At 29.7% G+C, this 13,776-nt stretch overlaps 1 protein-coding gene across 1 annotated transcript; it reads right to left on the reverse strand.

Moving 5' to 3' along the window:
* Window positions 1-9,056: 9,056 nt before the first annotated feature.
* LOC8273206 (3-ketoacyl-CoA synthase 12) lies at window positions 9,057-11,136 on the reverse strand. Its single transcript, XM_002534116.4, has one exon. The coding sequence runs from the start codon at window positions 10,845-10,847 to the stop codon at window positions 9,420-9,422; it is 1,428 nt and encodes a 475-aa protein (XP_002534162.1). The 5' UTR covers window positions 10,848-11,136; the 3' UTR covers window positions 9,057-9,419.
* Between the last annotated feature and the right edge of the window lie 2,640 nt (window positions 11,137-13,776).

Genomic DNA, 13,776 nt, shown 5'->3' on the forward strand with positions numbered 1-13,776 from the left:
ATATAGCAGATATCTTGCTCCCTTGAGTAAGAGGTGGTCTTGATTGGCTTTATTCATAGGCATTTGGGACACTTGTATGGTCTTTATTGTTATTGTAGTAGCTTGTTACCCATAAATATACTTTGTACCAGACTGACCTAGCATCTAAGATAATCCAAAAAGTGCATAAATTAATACATGTACTTAGGTAGATGTTTAATTAAGTAAGTTAAGTACTTATTACACTAACTTTAGCATAGACGTTCCCCATATCTGAAAATACCCTCAGTCCATAACCTTGACTTGCCTACAAAAGGAAAAATCTAATTCATAACTCACATTTTTCTGCATCATATGATATGTAACTCACATGTTTTCAATTAGAACATAGTATTATACCTTCTTTTTCTCCGCAAGAATTTTAATCTTATTGTATCTAGCAGGATTTCTTGAACCTTGACTTAGTGTGGTAGAATTTGTTTGTGATTGAGTTTGTAGGGCATAAGTTATTTATGATTGAGTTGGTGGGTCAGTTTTAGACTGAAGTTGGCTTGGTGGTCCTTTTTTGCTCCTTTTATTTGACTAACAAATTTATAAAAAAAAAAATTAGTACATTAAATTAAATATTGATATTGCATTCACAAATAAAATAACTTTCTTGTTGTAAGGGTTGTTATTAGTGTAGAACCATTGTCACTTTTTCTTAGCATTCCTTTTTAACCTACAAAACAATTGATTATATATTAGTTATTACTCTAATTAGATTTTGTAACTTGTAACTATTGTACCTTGGCAGGTCTTGGTGCAGGTGGTTGGTATATTCTAGGGCATCCTCTCTTATTATGGCTAATCCCTAAACATTGATTGCATGTCATATGCATGCCAAACTTTCTTACAACTCCTGATTGTTTAGGTTCTTCATCTGGTGCCTTCCTTTTATTTTTTCTTGGCCTTCCTAGCATCTGCTTGTATGGAGGAGGCAGTAATGGTGCTACAGTCACCTTTGGCCACATCTTTAGGCCATTCAAAGGCTCTAAAGTGTGCTTATATACTTCAAAATATATGGACTTGTGATGCAAAGGTAAATATAGTCTTCCACTTCATGCCTCAAGTAGTTGATTATTGCAATAGCATGAGCATGGGATGTTATTTAATTCCCATGCTCTACATGAATAGCTTGTAGGACTCGAGCACACGACATAACTATCATAATTCATAAATACTTGAAACTTGTTCTTCCCAGCAGGCTTCACTATAGAGAACCTAGTTCCAAACTTGTCTTTCTCTAACTTCATCCTTATTCTTGGACAGATTATGTCCTTACATTTGAACATCTCCTCATTTTTTATAAATTATCTCCATTAAGGATGTTCTGATCTCCTCCAATATGTTGATGATAGCCATGGTCCTTGCCTTACAAATGTAACCATTGAATGTCTCTGCTAGATTTAAAGTGATACTATTACATTTGGGCCATGTGCTTATGAAACATTTACAAAAATGAGTGGAACCTTATTTTTAAAATTCTTCATGCACTTCAGTATTTAATTCATTCAGCTCTTTCATCCATTTGTCATGCTCTGATTCATTAGTTGCATTTGAAGCCTTCCAAAATAGTGCCTTATATTCTTGCTCACTATTTCTTTTCCGAATTGGCATGCATATGATTAGCACAATTTTTGTGCTTTGCATGTAAGACCAATTTAAGAATAGCTTTAGCAAGTTTTTGAAAATGTATGTAATTAATGGTTAGAATTCTGAAATACCCAATGAATATTAAATGGTTAAACTAATCCAAGTAATTAATGGTTTATCTTTTGCTTATTATTGATGAGGGTTAAACCAAGTCCTTGTGCTTATTTGAAAATTTCCGAACAGTGTAATTAGGAACCATCTCCATGTGTGTTCATTTTCACCTTCAACCACCGCCCAAGAGATGGGATATATTTGGTTATTCCCATCTCTTGCTATTACTCCCAACAATGCACCACATATTAGTGTCTTTATAAAACAACCACAAAGGCAACTGACAGCTCTACACCCCTCTAAATAACCTTTTCTTGAAGCTGAATCCTATGTAGAACCTCTTAAACATAGGCTTTTCATCTGGATTATCTCACCATTATCAAAGTCAAAAGTATCATCTGGATCAACCATTTGCAATTCAGCTTTGTAATTATGCAACTTTGTATCATGTGCTTTCAAACTACCCCTCAAAATACTTAATGCATTTTTCCTAGCTCTATAGCACACCAATATTGTAACTAATATGTTGTAGTTCTCCTTCATTTCAGTTTACATCTCATCAATCCCATAAATTTTCCCCTATATGGATAATACACGTTCCAGTTGATGGGCCTAATTCTAATTATTTTGTTCCGAAACAAAGATATCCACGGGGTGGTTCGTCCTATTCAGATATTCACGACCAAGAAGGAAGGCTGGAATGCCAACAGACATCTATTATTGAATTCACCCAACCCGAGAGTACCCATTTTATTTTGGGAACATCCAGTGCCAAAGTCACTGGTTTCCTCCTAAAGTTGCTCAAAAACTCTTTTGCTGACCAGGTTGAGTTTACTTGCCTATTAGTGTCTCTCCTATAACAGCTGTGATCATTTATTATTTTCCTAATAGTAAATGTATTTTCATATTATTTCTTTACAGCATATAGTCTCCTCTTGCAATGGTTGTAATATTTTGCTTCCATCCTTGCCTTACTTGATTTAATCCATGTCAGATCATAACCATTGCAGATCCCATAATTTTGTACTGCTTCCTTCAATTAAAGTGCATTGGCAAGGACCCTTCCAGGTACAAACTCAATGATTGCATGATCACATTTGGAATTGTAGATAACCGGTTTTTTCTTCTTCTTGTTTATATTTATCTCTAGATCACCCTCCTTTGAACTATAAGGAGTATCGTATCCCTCCTCTACGAAGTCTTCATAATCACTCATTGAATGGCCCTCAACATTATCCTCTTTTCTTGCATTACTTGTTTTAGGAGGCACATAATTGGCATTTGTTGGCAGCATGTCATATAATCCTAGTCCATTACCATAATCAACAGTTGTGGTTCTAAATAATTTTTTATTCCTCCTGGCTATGACGTACTTTTCATCATCTTGGTCTTAATCATTGATCATATTGTCATCACTTTTGGTATCATCTTCAAGCTCCTGGTCTGGTACAAAGTTTACATCACTCTGGTTATCTGAATCATTAGGTGCATCTCCTACAAGCACCTCAATTTGCTCATATGTATTAGCATACCTATCTAGCTCAGCTTATATGAAAATCTTTATGTATCCAAATCTTTCACCATCCTCCCATATTGTAACTATTTCTTCATCATTACTCACTAAATTCATGTGTTTCCAAGCTTGAAAATTAGGTTTAAAATATTCTAATTTTATAACTTCTCCAAATCCCAACTGTCGAATCCTAGTAGACACATTTATCATTTTCAGATTTCCATAATTTCTCAATTACCCGTGATAGTCTCACCACCTGTATATGTAACTATTGCCCCATGAATGAATTTACCCCCCAATCATGACCTCGAGATAAAACCTAGACAGAAAAATCCAAACATATAATTGTACGACTTATGTTTTAAATGTGTTAAAGCTAACAATAAAAAAATCTTTAGGAATAAAATAAAATAGACAATGGGGGTTTTGAATAAAAAATTCACAAAACTAAAAGACAATATTGAGAATAAATTATATTCATTTTCTACCATTAAATACTTAAATTCTCAATATCAAAGAAAATATGAAAAAAAAACATGCATTGGAACTTTAAAGCTACCGTAAAGGTGTAGTTCATGACTTACTCTTTGCTTAGTCCACTAGCCATCAAGATGTTGCCTTCTTTCTATCACTTGGGACCACAACAGAACGTACTTTCGACTCCACAAAAATTAAAATAAAGTTAAACTTTGATTCAAAAAGAATTACAATAGCTTCAGAAAACAGCGACAATGTAGGTAAAAGAACAGTAAAATAACAAGTTATTTTGAGCTTAGGGTTTGTAAAAGTCCAAAAGCCAAGTTCTTAAAAATTTGTAGTTAAGGGAGCTAAAGGTTTTGGTTGGCTTTAACCCAACTCAATAATTCCCAATTCAAGTTGTTAAGTTATTTTAATGACATGCCAGTGAGTCCTAGCTTTTTGTAAGTGCAAATACACCATGGCAGTCATCTCAATTGCCACATAAACTAATTTTGATTGGAATCTAAATTAGCTACAATTACACCTAAATAATGAAACCAATGATAAATTGACAATTTTAAAAGCATTGACCACAATCGAACTAAAACATAAAAATTTAAAATTTTTTAATGGTTAGGCCTACTTATTTTATATAATAGACCATTAAATAGATTTTTGTATTCTCTTCTTTACCACATATTTATTCATTGTAATTTTTTTAACTTTTCTACATGATTCATTATTGAAATAATAATTTTGTGAAGGTGTGCAGTGTATTAATCTATGACAAATGTGCCGCACTATTTGGTAAGGATTGGAGGATGCAAGGCTGGTGTTCTTTTTATGGCTGTGGCATTGTTGGTGGCTGGTGTTATGGCTACCAACTGGTGCTGTCCAGTCATTGACATATCAAAAGGATTTCATTTTCATGTTAGCTGGACTGACCTTTTTCTTTTCTCCTTAATTTCCTGCAAATAAATCCTCATTATTACTTTAGAGCATTAGTCAACATTTATTATTAGTAGGGACAGAATTAATAATTTTAAAATTATTACAAAAAATACAATTTCGAAATTTTGCGGGTCATAGCATAAAAAAGAAAAAAGAACTTCTAAAATCTCAGTAGGGTCACTTGACCAGCTTGAGGCCAAAGGTGTCTGCGCTTTTATTTTACACTCCATTTGTTTAGCGGAAATTAACTTATTTTGTAAAATACCTTTTTTAGTAATTAACTTATTTTGTTTCATTCTTTGACCTTTTGTATGTGGAAAATGATACAAGAAAAGGATTTTCTATTTTTAGTATTTGATGCCGTTTGAAAAAGATTACTTTTAGATAAATCTCATAGTTAGTAAATACTACTAACTAAATTTTAAGAGATAAATAAAATATTTTAATAAATAAAAATAATATATTTAATTGATCAATAATTAAATATTATATATAATAGATTTTATTAGAATACCATTGAGATATTTTACTGTAATAGGTTTATTTTTTAAAATTATAGACAACCAATTGATATTATTATAAATAATTTATCAGGTTTATATGTTTTTTACTAATTTAGATTAAAAATATATTCATATATAGTTTTTAATTATTTATATAATTTAAAATTATATAAATATATTTTATAATTGTCAAATATCACTTATTAAATTTTAAAAATAGATAAAAGAATTTAATACATAAAAATTAATGAATTTGATTGGCCAATAACTAAGCACTATATCTAGTTGACTAATTTAGTATTTAATTTTATGAATAAATTATTAAAATTATAATAATATCAGTTTAACAAGTTTATATGGTATCAGATATCTATATTACAATAAAATGACTCATATATAATTGATTAATATAGTATTTTAATAAATTATTAAAATTAAGATAAAATATCAATGTATTATTTTAGAAATATAAATATAAACTTAATAATCTTTCGGTCTGGCCTTAACAATATGGGGTTAAAATCAACCTGGAAAAAAAGGGTATATAATTAAATTGGTTATTCCCTTTAGCTTGACTTGGGATATAATTGTTTGTGTTTGCATATATGTGCCTACGGTTGTCAGGTTTTGACTATATTGTTGGAAATACATGGATATCTTTTTTTGTTTCTCTTTTTTCTTTTCTTGTAAATAACACTTAAAATACAGATGTACAGAATACTTCTTTTTCACATGAACCCAAGTTCTTTATTATGGCATTTTATCCGTCAGCCAGGGTGGTCCAGGAAGGAAACACACACCTTTAGCAAATAATACAGAGGGCTCACCTGTGTAATCTTAATATGTCATTTAATATTATGTATATATATATGCCACGTTATTTTTTCAATTATTCTGATATATTATAGATATATGATATTATATAAATATATAATAATTAATATTATTTTAATTTTAATAATTATTAAATTAATCAATTATATAGTATTAATTATTAATTAATTAATTACTCTATTTTTATAAGTTCATATAATACAGTATGTTTATAATATATTAAATCTACTCTTAGAATCAATTGCAAGTTATCTTGTAACAGAATTGATTGATAAAGAAAAGATACTAAATAGTTATTTTCTAAAAAATTATTAAATGATAACTTTCTTATTAGTATTTTGAATTTACATTAATAACCCAACAAAATAAAAAGAAAATTACATTAATAATTTTTTTTATCTTTTTATACATTATCGCCCAATTTACTTATATAAGTGGGAAGCACTATACTAAATAATATTATGTCTATTATTCACTGTTATAACTAATAATACTCTTCTCCTTTTCTCATATTTTATTTGAGAGGAAAGAATAAAATTATATTATGTGATTTACTTTTTACATAAAAAGTCTTATGCTTTTTTTCTTTTCTTTTGATGACACTTTAGTACTCTGACTAATAATTATATTATTAGTAATTTATGTCTAAATTTATTTACTTTGTTAATAGTTTTACAATTGAGTTTCAAATAAAGTCCATTTGAGTCAAAATTAATCTTGTTGGGTAAATGGTAAAGTATAGAGTTTTAGAGTATTACCAAATCATCTAAAATTCGTCGAAAATAATTAGAATTAAAAAAAAAATTCTTCTTTAATTTTTTTCTCTAAACTTTAAAGAATTGATATGGCCAATTATGGATGAAAACTGAGTTGAAATGAGATGGTGATGATATTATAAGTAATTAACATTGAATAAATGAGCTAAAATTATTGAATTAATGATGCTAGTGAATTTAAATACAAAATATTAACGGTTAACTCTCAGGATAAACTACATGATTAAATTTTATATATAAATTTAGATACAAAATCTTTTGTGTCAAAAGGTTAAACCATATGATAAAATTTTATATTTTTTTTATTCTTCGTCAATGTTTCATTTTTAACCCACTTTCTAATTGCTTTTAAATCGATAATAATCTATTTTTCTTTTTATTTTATATTAATTAGTTTTAATAATAAATATTAGTGTGTTTTGAAGGAGTTTATGATCATCCATTATAGGAGTATTGAACTCTCATTCCATAAGAGCTGTAATGTGGTTGTTGAGTTCTTCTATATGAACTGTGAAGAAAAAGAAAAAATATAATTCGATATTCAAATATTTGGACTCTTCAAAAGATATTTATAATGTTAATATATGACTTAGTGTCACAAAGTGAAATGTTCTTTCCGCAGAATTGCAGTCTATTATTCTATTAACATAATTAATGATATTTGATATTTATTTTTATTTTTATATAAAAATATATTTATTAATAAAATATCCATATTTTTTATAAAAAAAAATATAATAACCAACAGGATAAAGAACTGAAAATTGAAACTTATTCACATGTTGAATATATTATTAACATACCAGATTTTTTGGGGATGATGTATATGTTATTAATTGCGTTAATAATAGATGTAAATATAATAATTCCCATATATAGCTTAAGTTACTAGGGATTTCTTTCTGAATTTTGTATGTTTCATGATTTAAAAAATAATAATTTAATTAATTAATTATTAATTGGTTTCTTTAAAAATACCTATTATCCTATATTTCTATTTTTTAGTAAACTGTGAACTAAAAAAATAATGAGAAATAAGAAATACTATTATAATTAAGAATAAAAATTTGTTGCTTTCTTAATAAATCCTTTTGAAAATTTAATTCACAATTGGTTAAAAAGAATAACAACATAAGAGTTAAAGGATTAGACTGTAATATTTTAAAGACAAAGGTATAAAACCTATAATTTTCAGTCCTCGCCTTGACAATCTTTATCTTGGCCTTGTCATCACACTTCTTTTCTAATCATTTTGCATTCTTTAGCACTTAGAAGACTCCAAAATATTAACCCATGAAAGCACAGCAAAAGAACCAGAGCCCAAAACCTTTCCTTCACATGGCAAAACTCTTACCACTTATCAGTTACGATTTCAGTAGTAGTACTCTTATCATGCATATAATTGAGATGATTGAGATTGAGACTAAGTCAGCTTCCGTATTGAGGCTTCCTAATCTAACTGCCTCCTCGGCTTGGCGGGTTTGTCTGTCTTGGTTGACCTTACGGCCGAGCCAGGACTTGCCCTGAAGACGACCTGTTCGAACCTGATATATAGCTGGAAAATTCGGGGGAGTGTGTTAAGCAAAGACAAGAGGTGTCTTAGTACACAGCTTACCCTAGGATGCATGAAAGCTAGATATATATACTGACTATGCTCGAAAGAGGGAAGAGAAAGATCTTTTTTTTGAGAAGTTTTCGATACAAAACTAAAAGCAGGTGGGGTTAGGCCCGGGAACTGGGGGGATCACACGGGCTTAGATTGCCCCAAAACCCATGCATATAATTTTCTTGCCAATGGCAGCATCTATAATGGGTCAAATTCTGTTAAGATAACAGTTCAAAAAAAAAAATTCTTTTAAAAGAATAAAAATTTGTTTCTATTATTCTTTTTGGTACTGTATTATTTGTTCTTCAAGATGAATCTTTATATTTATAGGTTTCTATGTAGCTAGTTCGATTCAATTCTTTGACAGGATACAAAAGCATAACTAGATATATTAAGATCTAGTGGGTAAACTAAAACAGCTTTAGTTAGAAATTAAATAAAAGTCTCAAAAAAGAAATCAGCTTCTTTAATTTGGGCCCTCTTCTGCTTCCTGCAATTAGTGTTGCTCTTAAATAGTTATACTTTATAACATGAACCATTCTCTTTAGTACAAGTTACACAACATGCATGTGTTCCAGGTCAGTGGTAATAAAGAAAAATTGAATTCAAGAAATTAAGATACAGAAAGGAAAGAGAGATAGAGAGAAATGCACTCTTGAAAAGTTAAAAAAAGAAAAAGAAAAACAAAATTCAGAACCATAACACAGTACCACATTATCAATCTGTAAAAGAAAAAATGGGAAAAATTAAAATTACAGCCCTCCAATAGGATAGCAAACTTCTCCTCATTCTGGAAGCAGCACATCTTATTGGGTTATGAAATCCACACAAAGTGGGAAATAACAATGATTAATAAAAATAACAACTTAAAATAGTTTACAAATTAAAATTGAAATATCTAATAACTAAGAAAAACAAAAAGGTAACTATGGATGAGAAAGAGATAACTAAACATTGGCAAAAGAAAAAAAAAGAAAGAAAGAAAGACCCTTTTAATAATAATAACTAAAAATCCTTTTTGCTGAAGAAGCAATTGTAGTTCTTTTGTTGTTTTAATTTTTCTCAAACTGAGGAAGAACAAAGGTGCTTTCATCTTCATTATATATCCAACCATACTTCTCCATGAATGGGTTAGCCAAGGTTTTTGGTGGGTAGCTATCAATGCAATCCTTCCACACATTACTATTTTCTAAGTCTCTAACAACTTCCCACACACAGCTGTTGCATTTAAACCCTGCACCAAAGCTTATCATCAATATCCTATCACCTTTTTTTAACCTTTTCTTGGCTTCCATGTATGCCAACACATACCAAAGACTACTTGCAGATGTATTGCCAAATCTATGTAGAGTCATTCTTGCTGGCTCCAAGTCATACTCAGACAAATCAAGATTCACCCCAATTCCATCTATTACTGCTTTTCCACCCGTATGGATACAGAAATGATCAACTCCTGTCCTCATATTAATCACTGGCCTAGGCGCTGGTGTTGTTGCTCCTCCTCCTTTGCCTGAATTTCGGCTTTGGCTCCATTTTCTTATGAATGTCATGATTGAGAATCTAAGCAGTTCCCTTATTGGCAAGATCTTTGGGGAAATCTCCCTCAGGTTGTCGACAAAAGCTCTTGTCGCTGCCTTTGGGAGTGACTTCCCCAGATGAAAACCTGGCCTTCCTTGATCATCTTCTTTTTGGAGGCAACATTCATAAGACTCATCTCTACCTCCATGATGTGTTCTTACTAAACACTTCAGTTTGAACATAGCTTTGTGCTCTAGTGCTCTTTTATTAGTTAAAAGCATCGCACACCCACCAGAGCGAAACAAACAATTTGCAAGAATCATTGATCTATCATTGCCTGAATACCAATTTGGAGTCAGAGACTCTGATGTCACAACAAGTGCGCAAACATTCTTGTGAGACTTGAAAATGTTCTGTGCAATATTGACAGATATAAGACTAGCACTACACCCCATCCCAGTAAGATTGAAAGACCTGATATCCTCTCTCATTTTGTAGCGATTTATGATTCTAGAGGACAAAGAAGGTGCTACAGATAACATTGATACATTTACTATAAGCACATCAATTTCTTGAGGAGATATGCCTGACCTGGACAGAAGTTTTTCGATGCTATCATGAAAGAATTCTTCCATCTCCAAGATCCCATCTTCAAAAGTAGGGTTTTCTTCTCGGCCGTCGAAAACCATTCTTGGAGCGTAGGTTTGTTCTCCAATGCCAGAGCTTACAATTGCTTTCAAGAGAAACTTATACTCATTAAGACCGAGATTCTTGTTCCTCGTAATAAGCTCTCCGCAGAAATTAGTGTCAAGCTTTCTGTCATCAGTTGGTTTGTAACACTCATAGTCTAGAATGTAACATTCTTGATCTCTTCTCCCACCAGCCCGCTTAAAAAGCAGGAAGAGGGAGTACAAGATCAAGAATCCATACAGTAGCATTAGCAAATCCATTTGAGAGATCATAAAAAGAAAGAAAGAAAGAAAGAGTTGGAAAGAGAGAGAGAAAAAGAGAGAAAGAGAGTTTGTGTTTGTGTAGAAGTAAAACTTTGTTTAAATGGAAAATGATGAAATGAAAGACTTATAAGGAGAAGGAGAAGGGGTGTGTATGAGTTGGACATGTGAATATGCTTAAGAAGAAGTGTTTTTCCATCAGCTCAACCCCCACCAACTGATTTGTGTGTAACTTTTCGTATCAGTCTTTATTACAAATTCAACTTTAGTCACACCTTAGGCATGTGAGAGATAGAGCAAGAGAAACTCTTAAATTAATTTTCTGTCTATGCTGTTGTATCTCTTTCTTTGTTATAATAAAAAGCCAATCGACTTTTTCTTTTTTTCTTTTCTTGACAATTAAAACCAGTCGACTTTGGCTGGCTTAATAATTTGCAGGTGTTTTTAGGGCGGGCGGTGAGATTTGGAGTTCGAAGTAATTATTCTAACAGAAAAAACAAAAATTAAAGAGCCCACTGAGCACCCTCTTATAATTATTGTTTTCCATTTCTGTGTTAGCTGGATCTTCTCTTTTCTTAATCTAAAATTTCTGGGGATGTTTGAGGCAATGCCATTATAGTTCACAGTTAGTAGCTCACCCCATGTATGTTATCCACATTTAAGACAGAGAGAAGGTGGTAGATAGAAAGGAAAGATTGATAATTTATAATACTCAAGAACAGCCGTAATTCTAAGTATATAAAAATCATTCAAAACAGCTATTATATATATATATATCAAAATCCACGGCTTCTATGCTCCAAGGACATTCAGGAAAGGAATGGACGGCATTACTGACTGAACTCTTAGAATCCGATTTCCACCAAGATGCAGTCACAACCCTTAACCTCTGCAAAATCCAACGCAATTCTCAGGACTACAACAGCTACAGAATAAGGAAGGCAGAAAACCATCTTCTAGTTAATTTGCCCTTTGGAATCTCTTAAAATAGCACCTAGACAACAGCTTGCAAATAGTGTTTTGATAGAACAAATTTAATGACGTGCCTGATGCTTGATGTATCTACCTGCAGTTAGGCTTGTGTTGGAGATGGAAAACATTTCCCGCTTTTTCAGGAGTTCGCAGTAACGACGCTAATCAAAATTTGGTCAACAAGGTGAATTTTAGGTTTCTAGTTTATATATTTATTTAAAAGATTTATATAATTTGAATTAAATTTATATAAAATATTTTAAAATATAATTTTTATATAAAATTATATATTAAAATACTTTTATATAATTTTTTTTTAAAAAAATCTTTGTATGTAAGTTAATTTAGGATAATGAACCTAATGATCTCTTAACTTTATTTTAGGTTTCATTTTGGTCACTATTTTTTTTTTCATTTCATTTTAGTCACTCAATTTTTATTTTGATGGCAACCATGGTTATTGTACGATGAATATATAAAAATATGTTAACGTGTTTAAATTATATATAATTATGTGACATGTGTTTAATAGTCATTAGATCAAAATAATATAGTTGCATTAATCTTAAAACAATGTATTCATTACAAATAAAAAGACCATATGGCAATAGATGACATAATTCAATGATGGTATTACACCTTCATCAAAATAATGAGTTAAATCACTAATTTAACTAGGATAGTGTCTAGGATTAAGCTTTAAAATTTGTGTCACACAATTATAAGGTAATTTAAACACATCATGTTTTATATACTCACAATTTAGTGACTACCATTGTTACCAAAATAAAAGCTGAGTGACCAAAATGAAATAAAAAAAGAGTAATGAGCAAAATGAAACCTAGAGCAAAATTAAGTGACCATTATAGTCATTATCTCATGTCAATTTAAATTTTACAATTTTTCATTGAATAAACACATAAAAGTATTAAAAGTTAGTATAGACTATGACATCCTATAATTCACCAAACAACGATGTTATGAGTTGTTAAATTTTAAATTTATGTCATTAGGCACGAAAAATACGATAATAATGGCTGATGGTTGAATCCTTACAAATTATAGATTTTTAATTATAAAATATCTTTTTTTTTCATGATTTATAGCCACATGTCTTTTTTAATTTTAAAAAAATAAATATAAACTTAAAATAATCAAAGAGTGAAATTAAAAGGTTCCTTTTTATATTTATCCTTATATCTTTTTCTTGAATAAATCAATATATGTAATTTATGGATTGAAAAAATATAATATATTATTAATAAAAAATTATTATCTAGATTAGATGTATACACTACAATAAATAAATAAAATATATATATATATATGAGTATTTTATATTTTGATATTGAATAATTAACATAAAATTAATTATTTAAAATTAGTAAATAAGAGTGAGTTATCTATCAGTCTAATATATAGGCAAAACATACATTTTGGATTATACAAGAATACACTACAATAAATAAGAAAAGAACATATTTTATTTTGATATTAGATAATTAATATAAATTCGAGTATTTAAAAATAATAAATACAAGTATTTATGTATCAGTTTAATATATAAGTAAGTACATACATCTTGGATTATACAAGATTGTTTTATTACTATAATACTGTTGATCTACAAAAATGGCACTAATATAATAAAGGATTTTGGTATACCGCATAATAAAAAGAAAGTACCAGGTCAGCCAAAATTATGAAGTGTAATAATGTTAGTAAATAAATGGGCCATGGGCCATGTTAAAATGTATATGATGTCCCTACTACATCAATAAATAATTTGTTAAAAATACTTTCTACATCTCATAATATTTTTTTAAAAATTAAAGAAAATAATTATCTGTCTCTTTGATATATTTAATATTATATAATTTTTTTTATTCTATTCTTGTATTAGAATAAGTATAATAAATTTTATAATATTTATAAAAAATAATTTTATTTTATTTATTTTTTTATAATT

Source organism: Ricinus communis, chromosome 8 (assembly GCF_019578655.1).
Source record: "Ricinus communis isolate WT05 ecotype wild-type chromosome 8, ASM1957865v1, whole genome shotgun sequence".
Taxonomy (NCBI): domain Eukaryota; kingdom Viridiplantae; phylum Streptophyta; class Magnoliopsida; order Malpighiales; family Euphorbiaceae; genus Ricinus; species Ricinus communis.